The 24014-nt window shown below is 46.3% G+C and overlaps 1 protein-coding gene and 1 long non-coding RNA gene across 3 annotated transcripts; one reads left to right on the top strand and one right to left on the bottom strand.

Annotated features, from left to right (window-relative positions):
• Nucleotides 1-1004: 1004 nt before the first annotated feature.
• On the top strand, nucleotides 1005-7987 carry LOC147257992 (uncharacterized). Of its 2 annotated transcripts, none has more exons than XR_015117658.1 (6): nucleotides 1005-1065; nucleotides 1462-1708; nucleotides 3231-3330; nucleotides 3401-3525; nucleotides 5417-5749; nucleotides 7721-7987. It is a non-coding gene; the product is annotated as an uncharacterized LOC147257992 (long non-coding RNA). The 2 variants fall into 2 exon arrangements; XR_015117657.1 differs by having other exon boundaries at nucleotides 3228-3330.
• Nucleotides 1456-18165, bottom strand: c1qtnf6b (C1q and TNF related 6b). Its single transcript, XM_086212290.1, has 3 exons — nucleotides 18073-18165; nucleotides 11259-11451; nucleotides 1456-3854 (listed from the first exon to the last, which is right to left on the bottom strand). Exons 2-3 carry the CDS (start codon nucleotides 11437-11439, stop codon nucleotides 3307-3309), a joined length of 729 nt encoding a protein of 242 aa, XP_086068416.1. The 5' UTR covers nucleotides 11440-11451; nucleotides 18073-18165; the 3' UTR covers nucleotides 1456-3306.
• Between the last annotated feature and the right edge of the window lie 5849 nt (nucleotides 18166-24014).

The following is a 24014-nucleotide window of genomic DNA, read 5'->3' as shown; positions in this document are numbered from 1 at the left end:
AAACCCAAATTGTGTCCATCCTCTAATTTGATAGCCTTTTTCAGGACCCACGGGTGGGTTTGCAGGGCTGCGTCTATGTCGATATATCCAGCTGGCAACGATGTACTGTAGTTTTAGCGCTACACATGGATACCCATGTTTTCTGTGAATCTTAACATTTTTGTAAGGTTTTATTTTAATCATTCCCTTCATGCACTGCTGTAATTCCTGAATCCACTGTTAAATTTGTTTTTCATGTCCAGTTCTTTTTCAGTGGCTCAGATTTGTAGACTCCTGCGCCGTCGTTTCACTTCCTCACCTCACTCTTCTGTTTTACTGACATAACTAAGTTGGACAAACCAAATCAACCATTTAAACTAACAGCTTGTGCGTGTTGGAACAGCTTCCAACAGTCTGCAGTGACAATCCAGGAAACTGTTCAGATGTCCCGCTTTGTTTCCCAGTGGAGCTTTTTAGATCTCTACTCAAGGCTTAAAGTATTTACAATGCCGCGGTCTGCTCTTCCTCTAGCAAAGCTTCCCTGGGGGCAGCATTACAGCTAATAGGAGAGATATGGCCCAACAGATGGAGCTGGCATGCTGCAGACTCAACCGTGGTGCTGAGTTCGACACAAGTGTCATCTGCTGGGTTGTTTATTTTATCAAGTTGGCCAATTAGCGCGTTGGGGAGGGGGGGGGGGCTGTTACATCTTCAATACTATTTCCCAAATAGGATTCAGTGGTTTATTCTTATTTGTCCTGTGATTCATGCAGCCAGTCCTTCAACTCATGCGGATATCTACGTCCTTCCTTCCAACCACAGAAACCCTGGGTTGAGGAGCAGACCTGGATCTGCTAATCAAGCAACTGGTTTTGATCAATTAGCGTATGAATGTACGTTTGAAAAGAGAAAAAAAAAAGCACTGAAGTAATTAAAGCAAGTAATTGGGCCTCCACCCCTCGGCCCCATGTGTGCATTTAGCTTGTGAATAAGGAGCTGCGAAATGCAACAAACCAGTGGAGGGCAGCAACACGCTTGGCTGCATCTGTCTGCTGGAGAGTAGAAGAAGAGGACTCCACGTAACATGTGAGTGAATGAATGAATGAACATGGCCTTCTGTTTGCTCTGTAGCTAATATCTAGCATATATCAGTTGGGAAAGAGACTGTAATCATCGAGTGGTGGAGGCTGCTCATCAGTAGCAACTAGGGCTTCAATATCTTGCTCAAGGACACTTCAACAAGGTCATCAAGGAAGTGAGCGACATACCAGCAACGCGTCGCTGGCCTATCATTGCCTATGAACAGTGACAAGTGGTGAATGCATTCAGAATAAACAGTAAAAAGTCCACCTCTGCAGTTCATCTGCTCATTTCTTCACACATAACCAACATTTATTTGAATTTAGACACAGAAACAATGCTTGTCACTGCCAAAAGAGAAATGTGCACTTCATTAGTTTACATTCTTTATCTGCCTGACAGCCCCAGAAAAGATGTTTGGGCTGAAATGAGCGCTGACGGAAACAGACAGCCAACATTCACCACTGACGACATAAAGATCCACAGCTGCTTCTCACCGCAGCTGCACAGCGTCCTGCTCAGCAACGCTGCACTTTCCAAATATCTCAACAGAACACCCGCAGCGCTCAGCAAAGCAGCTTCATCCAATCACCAGTCTCAGGCGCTACAGTCGCTCCTCTGGGAATCCACCCTCCACCTCAAAATACAGGTTTGTCTCCCTGTCTCTCATCATGTGACTTCCTGCTTTCCTGTGGTTATAATTACTGCAGCCACTAGAGGGCTCTGCTCACGAATACATGAATATGCGTCTGTCTTTCTTGGGGAGGAAAAGCTGGATTCATCGTAATTTGTAAAATGAAAAAAATTGATGAACGGAGAAACGTTCCTTGACAAAATGATTGTGTGTTGAGAGAAGTGACCTTTTGACCTGATATAAACTCCCAAGTTTATGCACAATTTTGAGTTCTTTTTACGATCTAAGGCAGTATTTCCTGTAAATATTCAACCTCCTGTTGTGTACCTTCACAGCTCAGAGACTCTCAGGAAGTCACATTTCGCTGTATTTGGGAGCCTGCTGCCAAAAAGGGAGTACAACCAACATAAAGCAGGCCTGTTAGATAAACACACGACGGCGTGATTCAGCCGCTAAAGGATCTCTCGTTGCATTAGAGAAAAGCCACCGCCGTGATGCACGTCCGTGTGAGCGACTTCATCAGTGGATCTGCAGTGTGTTGGTTTCTCAGGGACTCAGAATAAAGACACACTTGGGAAGCAACACCTTTAAGGATGAAATATTGTTTACATTTCAAAACACATACATACACAGTCCAGCCCACAGCACGAGTGGCAGCACCACATTAGGATATAGAGACAGATACTAAAGGCTATTTACACAAACTGCTCTGCAGTCTGAAGTCTCTGGAAGACAACTTACCCCCTAATGCATTCCTGCATTTGCTTATTTAGCACCTTGTGTTTTATTCTGATATGTTGGGAAATGTTTAAATAGTCAGATCACCCAAATCCTTACAGACATATTTGGGTTTCTAGAGACGCCACACATTTCATCATCAGGGTCCTCAGTGGAAATAAAGTTCCAGGTGATGTCATTTCTGCACATTTGTGAGGATCACATCGCTGTTCATATATATGTATATATATGTGTATGTGTGTATGTGTATGTATATATATATATATATATATATATATATATATATATATATATATACACACAGAGACATCAAATGCCAAATAAAACTGACCATCCATTTGAGTGAATTAACTCTTTAAACCTAAACGTTCTTCAGAATGGCACAAAGGAAACGTTTACAGGTATGACATCAATTTGTCTGAGGACAGAAACCCTCTGTCCACCATGAGAACATCATAGAACACAAACGTATCACTGATTGCACCGATTTACAAATCCTGATGTGTGCGTTAACACAAAGTCCCCGAGAGGAAGAATTCCAGGAGGGAAAAATTAGCACAGCACAAAAGAAGGGAAGGTATTTACTTTGAACAAAGGTTGATTTCTAGTGCAAAGGAAGTAGCTTGACATTCCTTCCTAACTGTGTGCTGTGCTACCTTTCACTTTGTGTTTTTACCTTGATGTTTGTTTGTTTTTTAGGGAAGTCCTTATTCAGAAAGGCACAGCATGTGGCTCTCAAGTTAATATTTGATAGGCACCAAATTTGTAATGTCATGTATTTATTGTTCTCTCACAGCAGAAAGCAGTATCCATGGCAACTAGACCAGTAATCCACCCCAGAGATCCTGCAACTCCTCTCAGCCACTGGTCCAGGCTCACTGGATGCTAGGTGCTACAAGGTAGCCATTGAAAGTGATGTAAACATCCACATCATCGCTGTAAATGGCATTCTCCCGCTCCCTCTTGTAGAGCCGGACCCAGACCTCGTCGTTCAGAGCCAGGTTGAACATGACACTCTGACTCTGCATGATGGACCTCTCGCTGGGCTGAGCGTACAGGATCACCTGCTCCTTATCGTTGTGCATCAGGTGGAGGTAGGTCTCCTTAAAGTTCCAGGTGTGGATGTTGATGTTGAAGAAGTAGATCCCCGGCACGTAGCAGTAGAACTTGCCCTTGAACATGTTGAAGTGCTCGTGGAGGTTGACGAACACGGTGTCGAACACCAGCGCCTGGTAGTAGTCCACGCTGTGCAGAGACTTGCGACGTCCCACCGAGAAGGAAGACTGAGGGATCTTGCAGGCGTCTCCCGGGGAACCTGCTTGGCCTTTGCTGCCTTTGGGGCCCATGGGTCCTCTGAAACCAGGGGGTCCCTCCAGACCTGGCTTGCCAGGTGTACCTTTATCCCCTTTATCTCCTTTATCACCTAGAGGGATGAGAAGAAACACAGATCATCAGTGCAGACAGCAACACCTGATCAATAGGAACTTGATGTACAGAGGAACCTTACACATCCTAGTGCTCTTGGGAATCATAAAACATTGATGACATGATGAAGATGACATGGTGATGATGATGATGACATGATCCTCCCAGACTGAGGGGAGAGTTTTGATAACTGTGGTCTAATGATCTGGACATATTAATCTCACTGGGATCCATTTAGTGGTCTGTTTTTTTACAGCAGTGTGGACTGGTGTTGACTTCAAGTCCTCTGGATTTCCTCCCTTTCAGTCCTCTGTCTTGGATTCATGAATTATTCCTCTCTCAGCACAATCAATGGGCCCTCAGGGACACATAAATTAAGTAGAGTTACGAAGAGAGTTCAAACTACATGACAAGAGCGAGTGTCACCCACAAACTTTCAGAAGAGGAGCAACAATCCAGATTTACAGAGACGATCGTGCCATTTAGTCAAGTGCAGCACTTAGAGAGAAAAACAGGTCAAAGACTTTTAGGCTCCAAGTGCAGAACACACTGTACTCGCTTCATGCACAAAATGTCTCCAAGCTTGTTTGTCATTCAGGATGGTAACAAATGTGGAGATGGGAGCTGTTGAAGCAAGAGCTGACATTCCAAATCCTCCTTATAAATCAGGGGGAACTATTTCGAACTTGTGCTTCAGTTTATTTAGAGCTCCTCCTCCATGAGGAGACCCGAAGTGTGTTGGAGTAAAAGGTGCTTTAAATACTGAGAGAGAACCAGTTAAATCATCTGTAAGCTTGTTTGACCTCTACTGGAAAGAACTGCAATCATACTGGGATCATTTACTTATTATTAAATATTTATGAGAAGAACACATAAAGCCTGAATGTAGAGAAAGAAGGAAACATTTGGGACAAAGGTGTGTTTTGAAAGTCTAAAACCACCAGGCTTAAATATCCGCCATGAAATGTTCCTGTGCACAAATGTGCGATTTTTTTTTTCCAACCCTAAATTTAGTCTAATGGACAGGAAGCAACGGATGGCTCTTTGCAACTCCTTGCCCCTTGTAGCAAAAAAATAATATAAAATAAAACTGAGCGCTCTCTCTGCATCTGTAATCGTACTTGAAGTATTCAGCACCTACTTCATTATAGTGAGTACTGCAAGTTGTTTGCTTTCATGCTGCAGGGTTGAGGTATTTTTGTAGTCCAACAGGAGGTTCTGCGTCCCAGTGGGTTCCCTAGTTCATCAAGATCATCTTCACGAATCAACCACTTAGATGGTGCTGGAAGCCTGAATGCAGCGGTTAGCGGTGCTAAGCTAACGTGGGGTTCTCGTTTGGCTACTTGTTAGCAACCACCCTTTCAATTATTAAGACACATGAAACGCCTCAAAATTCAGGAGTCGATTTAAGACCAGGAGTCTGGTAATTACTGACATTGTTACTTTTTTGGGGGAAAAAAAATATAAAATATCTTCAGCTGAAAGGGTCTGTATTTCATTTAAACTCAGTGGCTTGGTGATGAGAGAACCGGATATTAATAACTAATTTGTTTGTTTCAGAACTCATCCTACATCACCCTGTTGGTGACCTCTTCTGACATGAAAGTCTTCACCACTCGGGGTGATTATCAGTTTCAAGAGGTGCACAACCGAAGCTCCAAAGAGCCAGAAATCATCCCCGGAAAAATGCAGAGGAACATTTCATCAAAGAGCCCCACTGCCCCTCACATAATGATACAAACACCTGAACTGGAAAGAGATGCTACTGGCAGGAGTTCACTCACTACAGAAAACTACGGCATATGTGAAGATGCAGCTCTCGCCAGTCAGAACTCCCTCGCGTGCAGCGTGGAAACATCTGCATTCATGATGTCTCCCTCATTATGAATTCAGGTATTTTGTTTTCATTCGCTCTCCTCATGGAACTCCTGGCACAATGTGAACAAAGTCACTTCCCTAAATCTTACATTGATCCCTCAAGGACGCCATTTGGAACCTTCAATTTGCACCATTCGTGTTTCATCCTGTGTGTCCCATTTCGCTGCCGCAACAAGTCTCTGAATTTCAAAGTAAATGCAACTTGACATCAAGCTGTGAAAAGGATTAATGGGCTTGTGTGTCTGCTCCTGTCGCCAGTCCTGACTGAGATGTCTCTGCTTAAGTGACCGGTTTGAGTGTTGCTATTGTTGCTGCTACACAAAAACCTCATTGCTATGAAATCAAGTGGCACTGCTCATAGGCCTTTTCAAACATCATTGTGGCGTATCGCCCTGGCGCAGCTCGACGGGCGCCTGAGCAGGGAGTCCCCTGACACCTAAGACAGGCACATAAACAGAAAAAAAGCCTGTTCTCAAGAGTTAGAGGCAGTTTTGGAGGAATCAGTGGTTGAGGGTCTACACATTCCTCCATCTTTTCACGAGTCAAAACTGGTGCAGTGTCACACTGGTTGGTCAGAGGGTCTGGGAATGGGGTCCCAAGAAAAGCTCCCTTATAAGCTTTGGGCATATTTAGTCGATGTAACCAGAAGACAAAAAACCCTCAGGTCGATGTTTTGGTTTGCGCGCCCACGCCATTGTCCTACAGTGGCAAACCAAAACATCGGTGGAACAATAACAGAACCAAGGGCACCTAAAGTGAAAGATTGTGAATGACTGTTGAGAAAAATTCTGCACTAAGTCAACTGTATGGAAGAGGCGAGGGACTGTCACTGAAGAACACTCTGCTCAACATGGTCGGAACCAAGCAGAACAGGAAACGCAACAAACGTCCCCAGCGACCACACCAGGGACATGAAAGCTGAGCCCGTGCTGGTCCGCCTCTCTGTCCACCGATGTCTGCTGTTGGCAGCGCTAGCTAACGTTAGCAGGCTAGAAAGTCACCAGAACAACCATCTATCGTGTTCAAGGTCTCATTTCTGTCTTAACTTGAGCAAAAAAATACAGCAAAAAATAGAGAAGCGACGCAAAGTGACACAAATGTCCCTGGAACCAGACTGGTGCTTCATTGCTCTCGTTGCCAGTGGACCCGGTGAGCTCGCGGTGGATGTACGTAAAACATCAGGCCTCCAGATGAATATAAACATAAATTGTGGTTGTTAATCTATGAGGTTATGAAGCAAGTTTTACATAAAGAATCTCGTAAAAATGCTGTTTTGTAAGGTTGCATTCTGATCCCTGGAGGTAGGTCCTAGCGGGGTCTGCTACAGGTGAACCACCGAGGAAGTCCTGACACCAGGACCGGGATTTCCTTGGTCCTGTGCGATCTCTCCAGCTCTCACCCGAGTCGACACAACGACCCGAGGAGAGTGACAGAAGTTTCCACAAACAGCAGCTCCGCCACACTGGATGACCGTATATGGAACTGACCCTTCATCCTGAACTCAAACAACACTCACACCGCCTCACAATCGACGCTTTCTTACTGCTTTGTCCTGGAGAAAGTGCTGATTGTCCCATAGAAATGACTTTTGTTTAATGAGGAGTTGTAGTAGGATGAAATTGTGCCTCCTGCCAGTCCCAGGCAGAGAATACTGCATTACAACACACACACACACACACACACACACACACACACACACACACACACACACACATCCATGAGCTGGACACTCAGCCTGGATGAAATCACCTCTAAATGTGCTTTAGGTTCTTCAGGTTCAAGGTGTTTTTAGACTTGTAGCTCATTTCTGTATCCACATTTGTAAACAGCAAAATTCTTTTTTTGCATTTCAGGAGGAAAGTGTGTTATTTTAATGAGTCTGACAGAAGCACAAGAGCTGCTGCTAGAAGAATAAAGCTAATCCTGTACTCTCACTTTCATACTTCTGTTTAGGTAGCTAACCTCCTTGGTTTTGGTTTCTTTTAGGATGGCGTCATGGTGGATGGTGAAGCTGGACCCAAATGCAGAGATGGGAACAACTTTATTTTGCGAAATAAAACTAAAGCTAAACTAGTAACTGAACTGGAAAACTAATCTCAAAAAGTCTTAGGGGCAAACAGGCACGCGAGGGAACGGCAGCAAAACAAACAGGCAGGTAGACGAAAACAGATGAAGTCACCAAGACACGAGAACTCGATCAATCACGCAACAGGAAACGGGCGGAGAGGACAGGAAGGAGCCGACAGACGAGAAACAGGAGGAGCAGAGCTGCGACTGACGAAGACTCATCAACCATGGAGTGCTTGTCAGACATCGCTTTTGTAGTTTGGACTCGCTGGAAAATGACTCCATTTTGATTTCCGCTAGAGGCCTTTTCAGCGAGCGTGGTGAACTCCGTCCTGCATCCTTCTACAAAAAGAATTTGGAAAAAACAAAAAAGTGAAAGCTTTTTTAGCTCGCGTCTCTCCTGTATGCAGACTTGGGTTTTTTTTGGTTGACGCCCACACATGCACGGGGATGGCGGCGGCAGTGGCGGCCACTGCACCGCTGCACCGCTGTCAGGCGACATCTGAAATGATGCGTCTTGTGTGCTTGAGCTACTTTCAAGCTCCTGGACTGTTTGTCCACCAACGTGTAATTTAGCCCAGTGGAAGAGAACGTGATGTTGACATGTGAGGCTGCAGAGAGGCCTTTGTCCATGAATGCACTGATTGAAAGCTACGCTTGGCATTTTTGTGGCAGCAAATACACAATCAAACACACACATTCCCAACATCAACCACAAAAAAAGCACACACGCACGCACACACACACACACACACACACACACACACTCGTTGTAGGCTTTATTGTTTTCCAGACATAACAGAGTAATTGCAGCATAGAGAAGAAAAATGACTTTGGGTTGTGTGTATTGTTGCTATATGGAGCGTGTGTGTGTGTGTGTGTGTGTGTGTGTGTGTGTGTGTGTGTGTGTGTGTGTGTGTGGATGAGAAGCCTATTTTCTGCCACATAAGCAGATTTGGTTCCAGCACCCTTTTGACACCCCTTCACACTTCAGCTGCATCGCTTCATTCGTATCGGAGTCTCAGTGGGTCCTCAACTGTTTCATCCTCTTCTTCTGACGGAGCGACGCAGACGTCATGTGACGCGCGTCCCAAATCACACAGATTCTTTCCCTGTGTTACCTCACGCACAGCTAAAGGTTTCTTGAAGTAGTAGAGGGAAGCTCTGTGGGTCACTCCTGACTCATGTTGTGCAAGGGGAGGGGAGTAACGGGAAAAAAAAGGATTTTTATTCAAAAAGCGATAAATCAAAAATAACAATTTGTGATGATCAAAAAAGAATTCAATGCGTGAACTGGCGAAGGAAAGATGAAGAAAATAAAAAGTGGGTCACTTTTGAACCATGTTGCTCACCAATGATTAACGTAACTGGGTCTTTGAAAAAAGAAATTCAGTCCGTCGGGATGGAAGATTTTCTTCACTCAGAACGTGGTTCAGCATGCACTACGTACTCAGAAAACAATTACACACTTCATGTACCCAAAACAGTACAAAAAGTACTGCATCAAAATGCATAAGTAACACAACACACCGACCGTAGACAGGGAGACGGTTAACACGGTAGCCAGTGTGGCTGAAGCCTCGAGTCTGCAGGGAACGGCGTCACAGCGAGTGTCAGCAGCCAAATGGGACCAGTTGAGAACTGAATCATCGGAAATGAATCTCAGTAAAAGATCACATGGAGCTGAAGTCTGCAGGCTCTTCTTCTTCATCCTCCCTGCATTCAAGAGCACGCGTCTACCAATATTCACTGTTCCATGTGTCCACTTAGTTTGTGGCTCACTGGAACTCAAAATCCAACTTGGATCCTCTTGGTGGAAATGTCCCTGAGTGATTAAGCAGTTAAAATGACCATAATTGCCTTCAACTATATATATGTTAATAAATATATATATGTTAATAAATATATATATGTTAATAAATATACATTAGCATGTAAGTGTGTGTGTGTGTGTGTGTGTGTGTGTGTGTGTGTGGCAGAGAGAAGTGCAGCTCAGCAGTCTGAAAGGTTTGGGAGGTCAGAACAAACTTGGCAGGTCCAATTATCAAAGACCCATCAGATAAAACATCAGGAGGCGACGTGTGGTTTGGACGGCTGTGTTCACGCTGGACGCCGGCGCTCTGATATTGGACACACATGTTTGGAAAAGCCTTCTCCAGCTGTAATGGTGTGGGTTGTTTGAAAATCCTTGTATTTTTAATCCCACGTTCCCACATTTCTCTACCTCTTCCTCAGATGCTCAGCTTCTCTCAGCCTGGTTTCGTCGACGGGCGTATGAATAACACGCCAGTTTCTCAAGTCATTTCACTTCGCAGCAGATTTTTCCCTCTTCGCCGTTGAGTCCCGTTTTTTTCACACTGACATCCAACAAAGACAAGAAGCCAGATATTTTAGCTGTTTCACCAATAAAACCTGGTGTTTTCAGCCAGACATTTTAAGAATTTGTCTCCGATGCAAAAACAGTTGTTGGTTTTTTAGCCAGACGTCTGTACATTTTCAAACATGCTTCTGGTAACAAAACTGGACAGTTTTAGCCGTGTTTATGGCAGTAAACCTGATGCTTTTAGCAAGAGGCCGGGGCGACGCAGAGAAGTTCACAGCTGCAACCCGCATTTTGGCATCGGGCTCAGCGTTGCGTTGGCCTCGATCTCATGATCACAGAGTGAGAGAGACGTGGTAGCCAGGAGCCAAACCTCAGTCTGCTGTTGTGCGTGGCCAGCACGCATCTTACAGCACACCCCAAACCCCAACCAGGGCAACATGGCCGACTCAGGAGACTTCTCAAACACAAATTCTGCTCCTGCGTTGCCTATTTTCTCACCTCAGATATCTTTAGAAACATTCTTCAGTTCGCTGTTTGGATGTTAAATAGAGCCTTTGCTACGGTACTTGGCCGCCATGCTGGAAAGGATCGCTACCAGTGAAGCTGCTGCACAGGTGCTTGACACGCCACTGCCACATGATGGACATCTACAAGGCGCTAAATTACACGCAGAGCATTAAATTTGTGTCGAACATGAGGACGCGTTGCACCGAAGCACCCAGCATGAGCACGCACAAGCTGGAAGCGTTCCCTACATGTGGACCCAGGGTAGAACCGCAGCCAGCCGGATCTTGACAGGTTCAGCTGAAGCAGGTGCTCGGTGTCAGTAGGTCCAATACCTGATTGGATCCGCTCTGATCACACAAGTACATTCATCACAGGGAGAAGAAAGACTTTATGAAAAACAGAGTGTGAAGAAAATGGCACGTACTGCTGCTCTTTTGGACCCTGGCTACTGGTTGTGTTTAGGGCCGTGCCAACCACACTGAGATGAGGGACCTGCTGACGCCCCCCCCCCCGGAGCAACGCCTGCCTCAATGTCCAACTTCTTTCCCAACCAGAAAGTACTCACTATCTTAAACTGCACGCAGGCTGAAGGCAGCGGCCCTCAGCACAGAGGCGAGGCTGCGGTACCTTTGAGGATAGTCATGTTGATGACGGTGCGGACCTCCGGCATCTGGTATTGACCCGTAGCAGCTGGAGGCTCCAGGTGATCACAGCACCGTCGACAGTGTCTGGAGGGAGGTCTGGAGGAGGAGGGGATGCAGCAAACCAGGGGTAGGAGCAAAAGCAGCCTCAGACACACCACCATCATGGCTGGAACAACCTAAGAGTGGAACGAAGGGAACAGAAAGAAGAGTTCCTGAAATGTGTGACGACGAAGCAAAAACGGGATGTCCAGTTAAACCTGCTCATTCTCTCAAGTTGAAATAAAGACACGGAAAGACAAAATCAGTTTGGGTGCATTTGGCATGTTCAGGTGTTCAAGAATTGACAGCAAATATTTCCACTGAGTTTCAGCATGAGTGAAGTAGCCCTGCAATATTAGCGGAGGTGGTGATCACCTGACCTGCTGTGGTTGAAGTGACAAGGGGCAGCCGACGTCAGGGGGACGTCTGGTAATTATGGGGTGATTTATCAGACCCTAATGTCCATTTTTTTTTAAACTGAAATTAAATAACTGGAACCCCCCCCCCCCCTCCATCCACACACACACACACACACACACAAGCACTACAAATAATTCTTGTTTGACACACACACACACACACACACGCACACACACATGCACACACACACACACACACACAAACGCACACACATGCTCGTACACACACCTGGACTCAATTGCATGAAAGAAAGCCAGCAGTGACATGATTCTCTCTGCATGAACTTAAAGTGAGAAATTCTTGCACACAAATTTCCAATATGAGCAGCAGAAGTTACACTTTTAGCCCCGGAACACACACCAAAAGTGCAACATACACACACTAATTTTGTACTCAAGGCAAGGCAGGTGTATGGCACAATTCAACAGCAGGGCACTGGAAGTGCTTTACATCAAACAAGAAAACATAAGCAACGGAGTGTAAAGGCAATAAAATCAACACAGAGAAACACAACAATTAAAAGAGCTAAAATCAGGAGTAAAAACAAGTTCAAATAGGAGCTAAAACAGGAGATTACAAGTTACAGTGCAGTGTGAGATATTGATTAGAAGCCACAGATTTGATTCAAGAAAAGTATTCCTGCTGAGGTAATCTGCACAGTCTGTTGGATCAAGGTGTGTGTGTGTGTGTGTGTGTGTGTGTGTGTGTGTGTGTGTGTGTATGTGTGTGTGTGTGTGCCTCCCGAAACTTCAGAATTTTAGTTGCTTGTATTTGCTACCTGTCACTTCACCACAGTACAAATGTTAGCTTACGTCTCAGTTATTCCATTGTTCTGTGTCTGTATGTAACATAGCGTAACGTTACATAACAAGAACCATGTGCCACTTAGCCGGTGCTTTTATCCTGAGAGCCTTTCACTAAACTGAGTGCACATGTTAAAATAATCCTGGAGGGGCCGGAACCTCTAACCGTCCTCAAAGAGTCACACAAGAAACAGCACGTGTTTCTATCAGCGCTGTCACATGACTGGATGTGCAGCGTGTTACTTTGAAGAACTATTTAACAACTGCACATTTTGAGATGATACACTGAACGAATATGCAAGTGCAACACGCGTACACAACATCTTGTGGATGAAAAATGCAACCGAGAACTCATGCAGGTGTTTCACATCAACGATATGAAGCATGAACTAGCGGCGACACTCAGGGAGACACAGCAGACATCAGTGACTCCCTCTCTACTGCGTGAGCGCACGCTCATGCAGGGAACCTCGTCACACGGAGCACAGGAACGAGATTACTGATCCAGGTCTGTGGGCTGACGTTCCATTCCTCCACAAGAGGAGCACACGTGTTCCGATCCTGGGCAGGTGCTGTGACACGTCTTCAGACATGTGGCTGAGACAGCGGAGCCAAACTGCTGGAAGTGATTCCAAGGCGGTGTATTGTTGACAATTAACATTTACAGTTGCGGCGTTTTGCAGAGCAGACAGCGAGCGCACCGCATGGCAGTCGTCCTCTCCAGGTTGAACTGACATCTGCAGATTGAATGATGCAGGGTGACCTTTACTGACCCCATCCTGAGGGAAATCTGTGTTGACTAAGGCTATAAATCAGCATCTTGATGTCCCACATCTGTGGGCGAGATGGATTATCTTGGCTGAGAAAAAACACTCACTCACCAAATCCAGTCTCTGAGCCAACAGAACAGATCTTGGGTGTACTGCTTCAACAAATTGCAAATGTCAGTACACAAACTGAGTAACCACACAATTAATAATTGTCATATCTTTCCCGTATTACCAGGTCTTCACATGCTAACACTCAGAGAACTTCAACCTCTGCCAAGGTGAACTCTTGTGCTCCACTTCTTATAAAAGCCACAAGAAGCGATGCGCAGGTCCTTGCACGTCCCGTTTGCTCCATGGAGAGGGAGGGAGGCCAATCTTAATGTTAGGATTTGGCTTGAAGGAGCAGACGAATGTGGTGCAGATATGACTTCCTGTGTCCACTAGGTGGCACTTGACAAGACACACTTACTACATATTTGCTGTTGCTGGTCATCATGGGAAGACGACACAGTGTCCTTGTGATGTTTGTTCTAGGGTTGTCAAAAATATCGATTTATCGATTAAATATTGATTTTGAAAAATAAAAACGGTACAAAATGACTCTCCCATAGTATCGATTTATCGATATTCTACCTGCGTCCTTGGTTTACACATGTGCCGCCGCCGCCAACACACACACAAACAGACAGAGCGCTGCCCTGGGGAGCGAGCCTTCGTGCAGCAGCCCCTCCCCTCCTGCCTCGCTCACACAAACACCACTCGCTCTACGTGTGTAAGCCGCCATGAGGTGGCGTCTGCAGGACCTTCACAACCAGCAGTTTTAATAAATAAAACAACAGCAGAAGTGCTGTTTGGAGGTTCTTTGGATTTCAGTCGAATGAACAAGGAAAGCCGAAGGACAGCAGCAAGCCGATATGCAAGAACTGAGCTGACCAAAGGAGCGAACACGACGAATGTAGCAAAGCTCCTCCGAGGCAGACGCCCGGACCTGAGTAGATTGACAGGGTTAGAGGTGGGTAACAGTAGAACTTGAAGTTCGTGTTGCCTCGAGTTATCACGTCTATCGGTGTTTACTTTGACGTGTTGTCTTGTTAGCGAGCGCTAGCTAAAGCTAATCGATGGTAGGTGACATATATTAAAACTTATTTACAGACTATTAATGTGTAAAGAATAACTTAATAACTCTGCCTCAAGAATAAAGTTCTTTATTTTTCTTTAAATAAAACATTTTTGCACTAAATTCCGAGCGGTTGCATAAAACTGAAAATCAAATCGCATATCAATATTTTTCAAAATATCGTATCGAAGTGGGAAATCCAGTATCGTGACAAAGCTGGTTTGTTCCACTAGATGGTGCTGTGACTTAGCTTGTAGGAACCTTCAGACCGGGACTCTCATCAAACCTGCAAAGTTTAGAAAAGATCACGAAGCTCTTGAGGCGTTTGCGACCATATTTAGGATCAACTCAGCTGGAGAGGGACGTTGTTTGACGATCCTGGGGTGAATGTTGGGCTGCTAGCGTTCTAAACGTTCTGCTCAGCTCACCGGCGAGTGGCTAGCCGTGTCCACCTGAGCGCAGCCTTGCTCTCTGACCACAGCTGCTGGCTCATGTGGTTGATGATCATGAAGTCTGACATTAATAAAACCGAAACAATGAGCCAAGACACTCAGGAGATCCTTTTTGGGGCCTGCCAGTCAGCTTGATTCTCTCCATCACTGCGACATCTTCCTCTCTCCTCCTTCTATCTCTTGATCTTAGTCTTGTCTTACTTGTCAGCCATTGTCCCGTTTAGCCTCTGTGATACTGAACAGTAACTCTATAAAAAGCAAAGCAGAGGAAACTAAAAAAAAGCAAAAAGGATGAGGGTAGAGAAACAAGGACGAGGAGAGAGCTTCCCAGAGGTTGTTACACTGATGGATGGATTTTAACAGGATTAGAGATGATGGATGGAGCGTGACTGTGAGAAAATGAAATGACTGGAGCTTTGCCTTGATATTCTTATGTAACGGCTGATAATAAAATATGATGACAAATATCTGAGTCGCTGCTTCTCACAGTTCCTAATGCCTTTACTCGACCGGGATGTTTGCCTCCATTCTGAATTTGTTGTTTCCTAAGATACACCCTGCTATTAGAGCCATGTAACTCAGCCTTCACGCTCAGGACAGAGGAACATTTCAGTCAGGACCGCTTCCATCAGGAAGAAAACTTAATTGCCATTGCGGTAGGTTTAATTTCGGTGGCTGTCTCAGCTGTGGCACGTCCCTGCCCGCACTAATGTGCACATGCAGAAGGCCAAAGGCAAAGAGAGCAGCAGCAGCAAAGACCGTCTGAGAGTGAACCGCTGGCTCTGAAACACGTCAGGGACACAGAGAAGACTCTCTCTCATCTGCTTCAACTTCAAGCTGCATTGTTTAAATGAGGGATTTGCCGTGTCGGCTGCTCTCTTGTCACCTCTCAGTCCTGCCCCGTTCCCTTGTTGCCCCGAACCAACCGGCTCTTTACCCTGTTTTACCGCCTGGTCTTCGTTTCCTCATTTAACGGTTCTGTTGCTCTGTTTACCGGTTCTGTCGAGCCCACTCGGCCTGTGCCGCCTCAGCCGTGTGTCCACATCCTGGTGTGGCACTTCTGGGTTGTTTAAACAAATATCGAGTTCTTCAGTTCGCATCTCCTGCTGGTTTCTGCTCTCAGGTCCATCTCCTTCTACTCACCGTGAAAAAAAAAAGAGTTCACAACACTGGATTTTTCTGTGTGTGTGTGTGTGTGTGTGTGTGTGTGTGTGTGTGTGTGTTTGCATGCGCACATGACTCAACAAGAGGGAAACATTGGAAGCTTCAAACAATCAAAAGTACACATGTTAATTGTAATTACTACAGTTTTTTGTGAAACTGTGGCGAGGTTACTGGATGAACCATCTGGCGAGGCCCGTTTGTCACTGGCTGACTTCGCCAGGAGAAAACCAGAAACACATTTTCCACTGAGAGAAATCTTCAGTGGTCTTCCTTCAATAAGGAAACACTCCACTTCTGATCGGGGACATGTTGAGGTAATAATCGCCCCTGAATAATGCTAGCAGCGCTAGCAGCTAGCAGTGTGTGCAACCAACAACCTGACAGGTGTAATGAGTCAATACACAGGTGGGGATGATGTCACCAGAGCAAAGGTATGATGTCACACCCCTCAACAAGCCCATGAGGCAAAGGCAGGTGGATGACTGAATCATTTTTCCCATTGCGAATGCCCTTGACTGGTGGAGAGCTAATTCGGTGTGCTAGCCAGGCGCTAACACTGCACACCTGTGACGTCGCTACCCTGGAGCAGGTTCTCTGGTCACGGGTTAACAGCTTGTATACCGGACTAAACTGACAGCATGTGGACAGGAAGCAATTGCTGACTGAGACCCAGGAGACCAGCGGTCCACTGGGCTGAGGGGGGGGTGGGGGTGGCGGGGAGGGCGTGCTCCTCACAGCGCTCGCCGCATTTGCTGATTTGACGTGTTTTCATTTATGATGACTTAATACGTTTTAATACAGTACCTGTTAAAAGTTACACGGCGTTAAAGTTACTGCAGGTGTCTGACGATGTAACGGCCCTCCTGACAGGCCCCCCCATAGGCCTGACGCTGCAGTGATGCTAACTTCTCCTCGCTGTTGTTGGACTGACTAGGTTCTCGCCGTGGTTCACCACAAACTCAAAGCCTGGCGAGATGGAATCTCGCGTGATCTCGTGGCGATGCAAATCCCATGAGGGCCCTGCTGCGCTCAACCACAGAGACGACGAGGTGCTGCCCGCCATTGCTGTTGGTCAAATTCACCTTCCTGACCCAGCATCCAGGACGCCGCGGCCAGCAGCGCCTGCTCAGCTGGACCCGTTTGCTGCTCTGCTTGGCGTTTGACACCAACAGTGTGAGGTGTTAATGTGGCTTTACTGCAAGATAAGATCAGGTGACTTTACTGTCCATTAAAGCTCATCCTTGGCCCTCTGGCAGGTACACAAAGAAGAAACAGGCAATGAGGGCCGTCAAGACATAAACTACTTAAAGTGCAATAAACAGGAGGGAGACTCCAGCAGCACAGGAGGTCGCTTTAAAGTAGCTGATACTCCAAGTGCAACAACTTCAGCAACTTAAAGCGGATTAGTCACATTTCCTGAGAAGCTTCACCACGTTCACGTTGCCTGGCGTGTCGTGTGTGACCGACCTGAGTCAGTTCATCCTCCCCCCGGAGACCCCGACCCCCGCCGAGCTGCAGAGCGACTCCAACACACGCTAATGAACCGAACACACACTGTCTGACACGAGCCTAACCACGACACACACACACGCACACACACGCACACACACACACACACACACGCACACACACACACACACACACACACACACACACACACACGTTATAATGAACTCATCCGTAAAGCCACGTCTACAGCACCGGAGCATCAGTTTGGCTTGCAACCGTAGACCGGATTCCCTCACAGACACACGCGCGCGAGCACGGTTCTTTACGACACGTGTCAGAGGGAACATGCACGGAGATGCAGCTACAGGAGCGGCTGCTGAGTTGGCGACTTTGTAAAACTTCTCCTGCGCGTCTCTGCACGCCGACGAGCCGCCGGCTCTCTCGCTCTCTCTCTCGCTCTCTCTCTTGCTCTCTCTCTCTCTCTCGCTCTCTCTCTCGCTCGTCTACACCCTGGAGGATTATTTTCCTCTGTCGGGTTGTCATAAAGACATTGTGCGTGAGGATGTCTTGTCGCTTTTCTTACCTGGTGGAGTTTCACTGCAGCGGAGAATGAAACAGACTGCCGGTGCGAGACGGAGAGGAGGAACTAGTGAGGCTGGAAGAAACTCTCTCTCTCTGTCTCTCTGTCTCTCTGTCTCTCTCTCTCTCTCTCTCTCTCAAAAACACACACACACACCCTCCCTCTCTGTCACTCTCCACACACATTCAGGACGCAGGACCCCCCCAGTCTGCAGCGATCACCTGTCTTCCTCCCTGAACTCCTCACCCATCCTGACTCCCCCACTCCTCCCTCTCCAGGTGGGATGATAAACGTTTCTGAAAAGGACCAAAAACCAGTGGCCCTTCCATCGTTGCCTGTGATTACTTATCCAACGTAGATTCACGTAATTTTTTTTGACACAAGCATTTGATGAATAATCGCATTTGTTTTGGTTAAAATCAGGGTTTTAGCCTTGATTGACTGCCGTCCTGTCACTGTGTAACCTCTCCCTGTGGAGCAGCTCTATCGTTGGGGTCAGGGGTCAAGTGTCTGTCCCCCATGTTTGTTTATTAGTTTCGATATTATTCCCTCATTCTTCAGTGGTTCGTAGTCATCGTGCCTGTCATTAGCAGGAACAAGTCTACTTGAGTCAGTCACAGAGGACAATGCCCTCAGGTTTCAGCTGACAGTAAAGACGCCTGGTGGACAAACACTTCCACTTCAACACACAATAAGATCGTATTTTAAGAAAAAGAAAACTTGAAACAAGCAAACGCGAAAGCAGAAATTGCCTCCAGAGTTCATTCCGCTGGAAACATCCTGATGCAAACGTCTTTACTTTGGCAGCTATGCTGAACGCACAAGTTCAAGAGTTGAAGACAAAAGTTAAAGTCAAACGCTTTGGTTTTTGCCAGCCTGGAAATTTTGGTTCAAAATCCCTAAAACCTGAAATTTATTCACTCAAGAGAAGTAACTCAATAACTACGTTGCACTTTGTGAAGCCAAGAAGATGACGGAGGCTTCCAGGGAGCGGAGTCTCCCTCTGCTCTCGCTCAGGGCGGCAGTCGATGGGGTTTGGCCTCATTTGTTTTAGCCTGTTGTTGTTGGAGCTTGTGAGGGGAAGGAGGGAAGTGGCTCATAACCCCCCCCCCATCCCACCCCACCCCCCAAAAAAGGTGACCAAACTCATGTGCTTCAGGTGTTGTGAGGGAAGGAAGATGCAACAGAGGAAGGCAAAAGAGTGCGAGGGGGAGGGGCTTCAAAGCAGTTTTTTTTTATTTTCCAAAGAAAAAATGAAAATGTCTCTTTGGCTCAAAAATCTCTTCATTTCAATCAAGTTTGCAATCGTAGCCGAGCGCTGCTTTGGCCCGCGTGTGTTCTCACTTAGTGACCACCTGATCCCCCTTCAGGTTCCCCAAACTGTCAGAATCCATCCAGCGATCCAGCCGGCGTTCACTGGACCATCATTCCTGATCTCTGCCTCTTCATCGTCATCACCATCATCACCCTCACCATCTTTGCGAGGGGTTTTATGCCTCCACACAGCTGCTCTCCCGTCGTACCCCTCCACATGAGCATCACGCAGATGCATTTACCCCCTGAAATCGTGTCTTTGAGAGGACAAGTCATGAATATTCACAGTTGCACTCTTATTTATTCCCAGAGCTGCTCCGCCCTCTCCTGCTGCTGGCGGCGAGTTGGCCTGTGAATACGCAGACGAGACGGTCAGCAGTTCTGCTCTCGGTTCTACAGAAACGCCAGCGTTCTTTAGCTCATCATGACGCTTTTACTGTCTGAGACTTTCCTGTTGACTTTGGTCGTGAAGTATTCAGCGTCTGGGAGGGGCGGAGCAAAGACAGTGTAACATTTAGATGTGCAGTCATCATCCAGCTGTTAGAAATACTCTACAAGTACTAACGGGTACTGATTGATAGTCCTTCAGTACATTTACATGATGGTAGAACAAAACTGGGCTTGTAAAATACACGTGGACATGTTAGTCTGAAAGAGGCGAATTTCTCAAAGTCTGACAAACGCAGAGGTGTCGCGGTAAACACGTCGCTCTGCTTGGCGCTCTGCTTGGCGCTCTGCTTGGCGCTCTGCTTGGCGCTCTGCTTGTGTTCTGAAGGCTCCACTGTGGTGTGGAACAGGGGGGGGGGTCATCATGGTGGGAAGAACAGAGCATTTCTACGCAAAGACACAAACTTGTCTCGTCTGAAGGAGGTTTCTGTTTTTCTTTCATAGTCCTTGAATTCAAGTATTTGTGGGAACTGCGCATTCCAAACATTCTAACTTATCTGCAGTTTGTTTTCGCGTCGACTCCAAGGTCACCGGCACGCATCAGAACCCTGACTGACATTTGTGTGGACGCGTTGAGGTCATTAGAGAGGCAGATGAGACTGGAACAGAGAATATATGATTTATGGAAGTCTTTTATTGGAGTATTCAAGCAGGGTGAGCGTGAAATGGACCTTCTTCCTTGATATGAGTCATCGTTGACATGCTGATGTGGTTCCGTCCCTGGACTCTGGTCAGTTCACATGCGGTCGAGGAGTAGAGTTGATGTCATGCCCTGCAGACCCCTGACAACAACCCATTTATCTGAGTCAGAGACCTCTGAAACACGCAGGACTGCCTGGGACCGCGCAAACTTAAAAAGTAGTTTTCCAAGTGTCAGGATCCGGTTTGTTGTCCAGGAGCTGCTGGTGCGTGAATGCAGTCCAAATAAATCTGCTGCGACGTGCACGCCAGGTGTGAATGCTTCATCCTCGCGAGTCGCCTGGTTGGCGACTCTTCCCGGCACCTGAACCTCTCGCTCTGCACTGCTTCATCTTAAACCGTTTCTCTCAATCTTTCACTTCCCTTTTTTTCCATTTCTTTTTTGTTTCAATCTTACATCTTTCTCACCCGTTCAGCTCAATTTTCCATCCATCCCTCCTCCTGTCATCTCTCGTCTGTCTCGCTCTCCACCCCCACTTCTTCCAGTTCTTTTCATCTCTCCGTCACGCTGTCTCTATCACTGAGGTTTGCCTTCATGGAGTTTTCCATCTTGTGGCTTTGGGGTCATTTTCAATGACATCCTCCTCCTCCTCCTCCTCCTCTACCACTCCTCGTCTCATCCTTTTCTCTTTAAAAGCCGTGATCCCTTTTTCCTTCAGCCGGCCTCCGCTATTTTTCAGGTTTATTCTCACCACCTACTTTTCTTCCTCGTCTTTTTTCCCGTCTCAAATTACCGTTCCCTCAGCTCCAATACTGCAGTCTTTCATGTTTTCGCATGCGCTCCTCTGCCTCCCACTCCCGGTTCCTCCTATGACCCAATTCCACACTGCATATTCAAACCATGAGCACGTCACTATTATTTACCTCCACAGGATACTTTCTTAGCGTTTCACATGAGAGACATCCATGTACATCAGTCGCATGTTTTATTAGATTACAGTCAAGCTGTGAAAACGGGGCTTTTTCATTGTGTACTTTGGAATTGAAAGTAAATTGGGAAAATATTTCAGAGCTTGTCAGTTTGACAACAAATGCTGGCCGATATTCAACTGCCTCAAAAAGGGTTTGTGGTGCTGGAGTAAATCCGTGTAGGCTAGAAGCTTCTTTAAAACCAAACGGACATGAGCACTCCTGCACCCTCTTTCCTCGGCTCTGTCTGAGTTGAGGACGAACTTTCATCAGGACGGAGGTGACGTGGTGACGCAGCTTCCTGGTTAACACAACGATGAGAGGAAAGTCGAAGTGAATCTTGATTGTGTTTGTCCCCTTTCGTTGAGTTTTTACATCCTTCTTTTAATTGATTTATTTTTTAAAAATACATTGAACAAAGGCTGCACGGTGGAGCAGTGGTCCTCACCATGGCCCCCAGCAAGAAGGTTGTGGGTGGAGCCCCGGCTGGAGCACGGGGTCTTTCTGGGTGAGTCTCCATGTTCTCCCTGTGCCTGTGTGGGTTCTCTCTGGTACTCCGGCTTCCTCCCACAGTCCAAAGACATCAAGAGGGGACCAGGTTAATCCAGACTCTAAATTGACCGTGACCCTTAAGTGGATAAGTGGTAGGAAATGGATGGAGGGATGGAAGTCAAACACAGTCTGCGTGAATACTTCAGGCGATTCTAAGACAGTCCTGTGAAAGCGGCGATCAACTGACAGACATGAGCTCTAAAATATCAGCATCTATCAGAAGTCACTCACTCGCTGCTTCTCTCGTGCTGCATTCAGCATTGGTTGTTTTTTTGATGTCGCATCCTGCTGAATCTTCAAGGCAGTACTCCATTTTCCATCTGTATCAACGTGTACTGTCGCACATGTAAACTGCGACATGTGAAGTGTAACTGTAACTGAATCTTGGAGCTTCTCTCTGCTGCTAACCTCTCGGTAGCGTGGGCCGCAGCACCAGTCCTCTCTGTCCTGAAGGTTCTTGAGGCGGGTCAGAATAATCCCCGCGCTTAGATGAGTACCTCCGAGAATACGAAGCAACGAGGCTTCTCTGTCTTTGCCTGTCTCTTAATATCTGTCTCACTTCCTCTCATCTCCACCTTCTTGTTTTAGTTCTAGTTAGCTTCCTTTAATGCAAACAACGGAATGTCTGTATTTTTAGATTTCCCTTCCCCTCGTGATCCAGTTTACATCCATCTGCATATGATTTTCCACATGGAAATTTTCTGTATGCACTTGGCTTGTGTATGCATGTGTTTTGCTTTTGGGTGAAACCCACACAAGTCCTCCAGGACTCTCAAGTGACGCGCCCACTCCTTCTCCTCTTTGTCATTGTTTCGTCTGCCTGATTTTCACTTGTTGGAGAACCAGGAGAACCTGCTCACCAAATCAAAGCTCCCGTCGAACTGAGACAAACTGGTCTTTCTGAGGTTGTTTTTTTCATCCAGCACCCGTCCATGTGAGGAGGTCTTCCGTCTGACCAGAATGTAGTCCTACAGGGACGAGTCCCAGAACCTGGAATAGAGCTTTTGGTTGAATGCAGTAAACAAGGTCCGGTTAGCACAAGTTCAAATACTTGAAGGTGTTCAACGTGTCGTACGTCAGTGAATGCACTTGTGAGTTTCTAAGTGTTTGTGTCTTAAAAATGCGGGTTGCTGACAAGTGACAGCCGAGGTTGTCGTGGACAAGCGTGTCGTCATGGTGAATAGGGAACGACAGTGAATCCAGCTGTGGTGATGTTGAGGTCGTGCCTCCGCCGTGTATTTCCTTCATCGTCTGACGTTCACTTTGTACGACCAACGGCTGCGTTTGTAGCTACGCACTTCTGAAAGTGGTGTTCATCTCTGAAGAGGATCCTGTCAGACAGAACCAAGCCTCCAGTGTTGGTTGGTTATCAAGCTGAAGTTCTCCAGTAAACCAAGATCCAGCCAACACCAATTCATTTCTTTTGGGATAAAAACCTTAAGAGACCAACTACTTCAATGATTTTTGAAGCCTAAATGCAGAGTAAAAAGTAGAGCCAAGTTGTTTTTTTTGTTTTTTTTTTGTTTTTTTTTTGCGTTCTGAAGTTTAGCATCCGGCAGTCTCATTCAGCCGCTTGTGAGCAACTGCTGTTCCGGCAAGAAAACGTTTCCAAATTCAGAAGCAAAAAAAAAAACCAACGCCGTGGCACGTCTGATGAAGAGCGGGAGCTCCAAAACGTTAACTTTGGTCAACTCTCATTAAAACACCGAACGGGAGCAGGTGTGCGGACGACTGTATCTACTTTTCAAAATTCAGAAGTGTGACATTTACAGGCGTTTTTTTTTTCTTCTTTTTTTTTTGCCATAGGACAAAATGTTACAGCTGAATTTAGGTTTGGGATCAACAAGCAACTTATTTCTGTGTTTTCTGCTCCCTTGTGTTTCCAGTGTACGTCTCAACCTTTAAGAAAATACAAAGAAACTCTCCACAAGAAAATGTAGATTTACAAAGTTCAGCTCTTTACCAACAAAGACAGTGTGGGCTTCTTGCCAGTTTTCCTATCCATCTGCCTGTCTTGTGTAATT

This window comes from Aulostomus chinensis, chromosome 8 (genome assembly GCF_037954235.1).
Source record: "Aulostomus chinensis isolate RoL2024-O1b breed Wild chromosome 8, RoL_Achi_v1.0, whole genome shotgun sequence".
In the NCBI taxonomy this organism is placed as follows: domain Eukaryota; kingdom Metazoa; phylum Chordata; class Actinopteri; order Syngnathiformes; family Aulostomidae; genus Aulostomus; species Aulostomus chinensis.
This window is presented reverse-complemented; position numbering and strand designations above follow the sequence as displayed.

Bases quoted from the DNA above. Each gene is read 5' to 3' on its own strand.
- c1qtnf6b (XM_086212290.1), bottom strand. From the start codon at position 11,439: ATGATGGTGGTGTGTCTGAGGCTGCTTTTGCTCCTACCCCTGGTTTGC. The intron at 3,855-11,258 runs GTACCGCAGCCT...TCATCCCTCTAG, and splicing joins CAACATGACTATCCTCAAAG to GTGATAAAGGAGATAAAGGG.